At 39.9% G+C, this 8,639-nt stretch overlaps 1 protein-coding gene across 1 annotated transcript; it reads left to right on the top strand.

Moving 5' to 3' along the window:
• The first annotated feature begins 5,046 nt into the window (after window positions 1–5,046).
• Window positions 5,047–8,346, top strand: LOC110769708 (disease resistance protein RPM1-like). The gene has a single exon (XM_021973740.2). The coding sequence runs from the start codon at window positions 5,284–5,286 to the stop codon at window positions 8,095–8,097; it is 2,814 nt and encodes a 937-aa protein (XP_021829432.2). The 5' UTR covers window positions 5,047–5,283; the 3' UTR covers window positions 8,098–8,346.
• The last annotated feature ends 293 nt before the right edge of the window (window positions 8,347–8,639 follow it).

The following is an 8,639-nucleotide window of genomic DNA, read 5'->3' as shown; positions in this document are numbered from 1 at the left end:
CAGATTAACCACGACCCCAAATGTTAACTTTCTGTCGTTTATAACATCTTCCACGACAATACGTTAAAATAAACCGCCTTGTTAATAATATTTCACGACGCCTATGATCCCTACCGACGTACAAAAGCAGTATTAACGTTTGTAAATGTGAAAATAACGTAGTATTACTGAATACGACGACGCTACTGTTTCACAACCGACGTCTAATTAATATAAATAATGATAAATGGAAGTATGGACCACAAGACACAAAAGGGACATCAAGGAACCACAACCATTTTTTTTCCTTACGAACAAAACCAAAAGGAATCACAAAAAGCCATTTTTATCTTACCAACACCAAGCACTCGACACACACTCCACCGATGTAACACCAACCCATGTCATTGTTCTTAACTTCCACCAACCTACCTCCATGACAAACCATCCATGTGAACAATGTATTATCATCTGCAAGAAATTTATAAACACCATTTTAATACAGCAAGTACAACTCTTACAGAGTCATCAATGACATACTTATTCAAAGCAAAAACAAAATAAAAAGCATAAATAGTGATAAATGGAAGTATGGACCACAGGACACAAAAGGGACATCAAGGGACCACAACCTTTTTTTTTTTTTTTATCTGCAGAACCAAAAGGAATCACAAAAAACCTTTTTTGTCTTACCAACACCAAGCACTCGACACACACTTCACACAGTGCGCAAAATGCCAACAAAGTAATCGATTTCATCACCAAGCATTCAACTTTTAAAGGATTTAACAATTCTTAAAGAAGAGCACAGACTGGACCATTTACCGTACACTGGTGGAGCAGCACCAGCCTCTCTGATAATGCTCATGCTCGCCTTCAAGATTCGCTCCTTTTTGTCGACTTCAATGATACCCTAAACCCAAGTGCTGCTATTAGTCTACCCAATCTGCAACTTTTCGAAACCCTCTGCAAATTTTGCGAACGCTTTTCCTCCCAAATCTTCGAACCCTAACTCTCCCCAATTAACCCCCTTTTTTCTATTTTCGAACGATATAACGCCTTCTTCAACTCATTTAGGGCTAAAATCAAATTTTCCCCCTCTAAAGAGTAACAATTTGGGTTTTACTCGGACTCAAACCATTTTTTTTCCCAACCCGCTGGACTCAAATTTTAAGTCCACAACGTTATTAAATTGTTTAAGAATGATTTAAGTATAATTTTTTTTTTTTGTATGGATAACTTTTCTTTATTTAATCTTTTTTTTTAAATTCATAATTTAATTTTTTGAACAATTTGACCAAAAAAAATTGAAATTTCATAAATATAATTTTTTTCCAAAAGAAAACACACAACATAGAGTTTGGAGTAGGACTGGGCATCTAAACCGAAATACCGAAATCATACTATACCATACCGATTTCATACCGTTTTATTTGACATGAGGAGATATTCGGTGCGATACCATACCGTACCATGGGAGTATGGTATGGTAGTGGTACCAAGTATTTGGTACCGTTCAATATCGTACCGTACCGAAGTATAATTTTTATTTTTAAAGTGTTATGAAAACTAGAGAGAACTTGTTCTCATCAAGATAAGAACAAGAATCTGTATGTAAAAATAAACCAAGCATGCAACTTTTGCTTTGTTACTATTTTAATAGTTTCCATTCTCAGCTTTGTTAAAAATTGACTGAGCTTTGTTATTGGGTGTGGGGGTCTTTTTGTTCCAGCAGCCTGACAAATGGGCTAGGCTGCTATAAGGAGTGAAAATGGGTGAAATTACCCCATGTGTCTGAGTTCAAAGATCAAGCCCCAAGAATGCTTCGAAAGGACAACGAAGCCTTATGAAACACCCCGGTTACCTTCACCAACAAAAACAACGTCTGCTTACAGATAGATTTTTAACTTGGCATAAGAAACTTGTGGCGTGGGAGCAAAACCATCACGAGTTTAGCATAAACAAAGAGAGGGCTGTGAATTCCTATGAGAAACAGGGGTTCTAAGGAAAGGGAAGTGATTCTAAGAAGGTTGGCTAAAGGGGGAGAGAGATGGGAAGGAACGATGGGTGGTTTAAGTAATTTCCAGCAGCTTGACGAAAAGTCTGTCAAGATCTGTAATAGCTTGCCAGAAGAGGGAAAATGAGGGAGAAGGGTGAATAGAGCACGAATTTGTTGGGTTTTATAGGTGAGAGAGGAAGCTTGCTCTCCAAATGTGGATTGGATTTTTGTAGGGTAGAAGAGGCCTCATTTTATAGCCGTTGGGAGCTATCTTTTCCCAAGAAACCATAATGGTTTCTATCCAATTTGGCCAAGCTTTTTCCTTCATTTCTCCTCCCTACCCTTGACTTATCCTATCCTGGTAAAAATCTCCTCTGCCCAATCTCACGAAATCGGGGATTTTTTGGAGCTCAATGCTCTTCCCGCAACTGCCTCAGTGGAGAACTCCCATTTTCAGCTATCTTTCTTCCTTCTTTTTTCCCTTTTTCCATGACTAGATCTGATGGAGGGAAAAGAAATGGGTAGGTACACTGGTCTGAAGGGTGCCTTGGCTCTTAGCAACCTATGCACGCTAATACCCCATGGTTCTTTGGGTGCTCCACCTTGATGTTCATTATTTGCCCATGTGCTGGAGCCTCCCAGCAGCTCACACCTATGGACAGCTTTGGTTTTTGTCGTTGTTTTTGTCTCCAGCCATGTGTTGGAGGCTTGTAGATATTTACTTGGTTTGCTCAGGCTTTCTTAAGGTGATAGGTAAGCCTACTAAGGGAACGGGCTAATCTTTTCAAGTGATGGGCTATTTTATTAAGGTGATGGGCTAATTTTTCTAGAATATTGGGCTTCCTTTTTCTCTCTATTTTATGCTTACCCACATATTTGGGCTTATGAAATGGGCTTGAGTTTTGGGCTCCCAAGAAACCCGAAACTTCCATTTCTCGGCTCATTAATGGGCCTTATGAGAGCTCGTTACCATCTATACCACAACCCACTCAGCAAGCCCCAGGTATTTGCGTGGCTTGGGCCCACTTAAGCTTGTGTGTGGCTATGTGTAAAATAATGATCTTCCGCTTGATATGGCATGTTGATTGCCGTGCTCGAATTTTATCCCCTTTGAAAAGGGACATCAGGCTCGACAGGATAATTAGCATGGGCTCGTAGAGCTAGTGCATTTTATAGGCTCATCTCAATTCTTAGCGTGACGGATTATTTATTTGGCATGACACATGGATTGTGGCTCGTGCGAGCGTGTATGACGAACTCTTGCGTGCTCCAAACCGAGTCTTTTCTTAATAAGGTGTTGTACTGGGCTGGGAATTTATTCGGGCCCAACTGTGGATTTTTTGGGCCTCAACATTGGGTATGGAGCTGCATATGACTCGAAGATTCTCCTTCACATACAAAATTTGCATTTATTTTTGTTAATTACATCATGAATTGGTGCCTGATGTTTTTATTGGTTTCTGTTGATATGTTTTTATCCATCCCAATGGCCACCTGAGCTAAATTGGTTGTTGCTCTGTGAGGTTTTTATAAATTGGTGCCTGTTGTGGTATATGCATGTGAAGCAAAAGCTTTATCTTGAGGTTTATTTTGATTTTTGTTAATTCTTTGTCATTATTGTTCGGATTGTGTTTGTAATTTTGTAAGCCATAAGGCATAATTATCACTTATTTCGGTTTGTAAGCTATAAGGCATGAGTTTTAACTATTTGGATTTGGTTGATTTGGATATTGAATATGTTGAGGGATATTGATTTGGTGGATTTGGATATTGATTTGGTTGATTAGGATTTGGATATTGAATTTGTTGAATATTTGAATCTGTAACTTAGGCATCACATATTTTGGTGAATGAATAGGTCGTTGAATATTGAATTGGTTCATTTTTGAGTTGTGTTATTTTGCTACCAAAATGGTACCGTACTATACCGATATCGATACCGATTTGGTATGGTATGGTACGGTACCAATTTTGGCAAACTATAATTCCATACTGAACCATACCGGTTTTAATTTCCGGTATCGGTAGCGGTACGAGTCCAATACCGTACCATGCCCACCCCTAATTTGGAGTGAATTTTAGGGTTGGATATGAATTTTGAGATGGCCTAAGCCAAATAACTCCATGACCCACAGTTGTGCCACGTATGCAGCCAAAGGTCAGAAATGATGCATTTGCCCTGCCATGTAAGCACACTTGACGATTCTTTGAATGGAGTTTGAAAAAACAAAAAAGGTAACGTGAGACACAAAACGAAGTGTTGGATGGTTAAGTGAGAAATTTTGAATTACTAGCAGTAATTTAAGAGCGAGCAAAGGGTCCAGGGTTAAAACAGGAATTAAGCCTAAATTATAATTGAACAAAATCACAGAAAGATAATGCAAATGACGCTAGCCTAGGGGCATAAACATAACAGAACAGAAGGCCCTCTCTCTGGGACATTTCAGCGAACAATTGGTGGGCACTCCAGGGTGGCCCACCAACCCTCCAATGGGTCAAAATCAGAGCTTCCATGGAGGATTTCGGGGGGTTTTCGTGAAAAAAACACACACAGAACCTACAAAGCTTTCAACTTGCCAAAAATCTGTGGAACTGAGCTGAAAACGAAGGAAGCAATGGAATAGCATTATCCAATTCAATGGTCAGTGTCGTATAAACTTACTAAATTGTTTTTTTTTTTAATTGTTGGATAAATATTAAATTCATCAGTTGGTATAGGGTCACAAGAGCATTCGTTTTTACAAGACTTTCTAGGAAAGTGAATCAATGACCTAGGTTGCCTGGTCTCAATAGCTTTCCATTCGTTTAGAAGAAACTTTAACATGAGCATAAACCTGTCACACTCAATATGAGGTTACTTTGCTTCTTTGAGCACGCAACCTATTTGACCAAAAAATAAATAAATAAATAAAGGAAAATAGGAAAGGACTTCTAAAGCTTATTGCTAGCCATCCGATGGCATGCAATAACAAGTCAATTTCTTGGAAAGTTGGATTTCATTGAAGGGGTAGTACATTGTTTTATCAAATACTTTCTAAAAGTTTGACTTGGAAAGAACAATCCAATTACTTTCCCATTGAGAATTTAAAATCCAGTCAGTCACTGTTACTTCTTCAGCGTGGGTGGTAAATTACACAGATGCAACCCTTCAAATTTCTGTGAATATTCCATTTTCAAAACCAACTTGGTATCTAATATAATATATATATGTGTTTGTGTGTGTACCAACTTGGATTGGAACTCAAGATGAAAATCAGTTGAGGAAGAAAGGATAACCACAGATACAATTAGTAGAGAGAGAATTAATGGCTGAGAGTGCAGTAAAGTTTCTGCTAGACAAGCTCACCTCCCTTTTCGAAAATGACTTGCAACTCTTGAGAGGGGTGAGGGAAGAGATTGTGTATCTGAGAGGAGAGTTAGAGCGCATGACAGCTTTTCTGAGAATTGCTGACGCATTTGAAGAGAATGATGAGGAAGTCAAAGTGTGGGTTAAGCAAGTAAGAGACATTGCTCATGACAGTGAAGATGTTCTTGATGAATTTACAATTCTTCAGGCACATGATCATGGGAAGGAGGAGCAGGGATTATTGTACGGTTCAATCCGAAGGCTCTCTTGCTGTATTAAGAACACAAAAGCTCGATACCGCATTGCTTCTCAATTACAAGGCATAAACTTGAGGATCAGAAAAATCTCTGATGTTCATAAGAGACTGAGCCATAAATTCTGTGCAAGTGAAGTAGCAGGTAAACGGTGGGAGACACATGGAGGAGGAGGAGATGCTCTACTTTTGGAGAGAAGTGATATGGTCGGGATCGATGAGCCTATAAAGCAGATGGTTGGGTGGCTTGTCAAGGGTTCTTCTGGACGTGAAGTAGTTTCTGTGGCTGGAATGGGAGGCATGGGGAAGACTACCTTGGCCAAGCAAGTCTATGATGCTGCACAAGTGAAGAAGCATTTCAAAGTTCGTGCTTGGATCACTGTCACTCAGTCTTTCAAACTTGGGGAAATCCTCAAGCAAATGATTGAACAACTCCACCAAGCAATTCGAATACCAGTTCCACAAGGAATCAATAACATGAGCACCAGCCAGCTTAAAACAGTAATCAAGGAGTTCCTGCAGAAAAGGAGGTATCTTGTTGTTCTAGACGACGTATGGCACTTGTGCGGATGGGGTGCCTTGAAATATGCATTGCCTAACAATACTTGTGGCAGCAGGGTCATACTTACCACACGAAATGCAGATGTAGCCTCTACAACCTGCATAGAATCCAGAGGTAAAGTCTATAACTTGGAGCCCTTGCCCCTAACAGAGGCTTGGGAGCTTCTGTGCAAGAAGACATTTCAGGGGAACTCCTGTCCTCCTCACTTAGAGGAAGTCTGCAATTATATTTTAAGAAAGTGTGAGGGACTGCCGCTTGCAATTGTGGCAATCAGTGGCGTTTTGGCTACCAAAGACAAACGCAGGATTGATGAGTGGGATATGGTTGGCCATTGCCTTGGGGGTCAAATTGAAGGCAATGACAAGCTCAAGGACTTGAAAAAAGTTCTCTCACTCAGTTTTAATGATCTGCCATACTATCTCAAGTCTTGTTTCCTGTACCTCAGCATCTTTCCTGAGGATCATCAAATCAAGCATATGAGACTTATTCGATTATGGATAGCGGAGGGATTTATCGAACCAAAGGAAAGCAAGACATTGGAAGATGTTGCAGAGGACTACCTCAATGAACTATTGAATAGAAGCATGATTCAAGCAGCGGAGACAACACCTGATGGAAGGGTCCAAAAGTTTCGTATTCATGACCTTTTGCGTGAAATTATCACCTCCAAGACAAGAGATCAGAACTTTGCCACAATTGCTAAAGAGTACAATATGCCATGGCCAGACAAGGTCCGGCGCCTGTCAATACATAACACGCTACAATATGTACAGCAATACAGGTCTGCTTCTCAACTGCGTTCCCTCTTTATGTTCAGAGTTGCTGAGAAGCCATCACTGCAGAGGTTCTTCCCCACAGGCTTTACACTGCTTAATGTGTTAGATTTGCAAAGTACACCTTTAAATGTTTTCCCAGCTGAAGTTGTCAACCTTTTCTTTCTAAAATATCTGAGCTTGCGAGATACCAGGGTAAAAACTGTTCCGACCTGGATAGGGAAGCTTCAAAACCTAGAGACTTTGGATCTGAAACATTCTCAGGTTACTGAACTTCCAGTTGAAATCCTCAAACTCCAACATCTGCGCCATCTCCTGGTATATCGTTATGAGTTTGTTTCTCATGAAAATTTTCACTCAAAATATGGTTTTAAGGTGCTAGGAAAAATAGGGGCTTTGACATCCCTTCAAAAGCTCTGTTTCATAGAGGTGAACCAAGATGGTGGTGCCATATTAATAGAGCTGGGGAAACTAGTTCAGTTGAGAAGGTTAGGCATTGTTAAGATGAGGAAAGAATATGGTAAGGCTTTCTGTTCATCCATTGAAAAACTGACCAAAATTTGCTCATTGTCCATAACTTCCGTAGAAGAGGAAGAGATCATTGATTTGGAGTACCTTTCTTCTCCTCCTCTACTGCTTCAGCGGCTCTACTTGCGCGGACGACTGGAGACATTACCTCACTGGATACCTTCTCTTCATAGCCTCGTAAAATTATATTTGAAATGGAGTAGGTTGAAGGATGATCCACTTGTATTCCTTCAGTATTTGCCCAATTTAGTACATCTTTCACTATCTGAGGTGTTTGAAGGAGACACACTGTGCTTTGGAGCTGGAGGATTTAAGAAGCTCAAGCATCTAGGTCTCGATAAATCTGATGAACTTAGATGCATACGGGTGGAAGCGGGAACAATGCCTTGTATTGAACAGTTAAGTATCAAGCGCTGTAAATCATTGGAGAAGGTCCCATCAGGCATTGAACATCTCATCACACTTAAGGTGCTGAAATTTTCTGATATGCCAGAAAAATTAATCAGGACACTACTTCCACATGAACAAGGAAATGATTATTGGAAAGTTGAACATATCCCAGAAGTTTATATCACCTATTGGAGAGAGTGGGAGTGGAAGGTCTACTCCTTAGAGGGCTTGAGCGAGGCACAAAACTCCCATTTCTGTTGTAAATAGCCTTCAAACTCTTGTAACTGTAAATAGTGAATAGTCTCCCTTCCCTTGGTTCAAGTGTTTCATAATGCTTTCGACCAAAGAATAAGAAGTGTTTCATAATGGAGAAAGCTGGTTTGTACACAAGTCTCTAGCATTGGTTGGTGATGCCTTGGGTCATTATTGTGTAAATCTTATGCTGTCAATTTATACTACTTAATTTCTGTAAGATTCGATTATTAGAATTTCAGGTGTTTTATTTTTTTTGTTCAATATGTGTCTTTGTTGGGTAAAAACTTATTTATAGATCTGTTCTTCATTCTGCTTCTGCTTGAATCTTTTAGCTTAGCCCTTTCATTTCTGTTTATACCATAATCAACCAAGCGTATTTAGCATCAAACACACAAGCAAGCCCTTAGAAGACGAGCGATATCATCTCCTTCTTAGCCTACCGAAGGAAGGCCCCCCTTCCGAAGCGATAAAATACATGCCGAAGCTCTCAATTACAGAACCTAGAGCCATGACATGTGTCACCTCCACAGTAGTTTGCACAAAGTCCCACATTG

This window comes from Prunus avium, chromosome 5 (genome assembly GCF_965620075.1).
Source record: "Prunus avium chromosome 5, drPruAviu1.hap1.1, whole genome shotgun sequence".
Lineage (NCBI taxonomy): Eukaryota > Viridiplantae > Streptophyta > Magnoliopsida > Rosales > Rosaceae > Prunus > Prunus avium.
Note: the sequence above shows the minus strand (reverse complement) of the source record. Positions and strands in the feature narration are given on the sequence as shown.

What these genes read in the sequence shown, in the direction of transcription:
- LOC110769708 (XM_021973740.2), top strand. Translation starts at nt 5,284, where the DNA reads ATGGCTGAGAGTGCAGTAAAGTTTCTGCTAGACAAGCTCACCTCCCTT.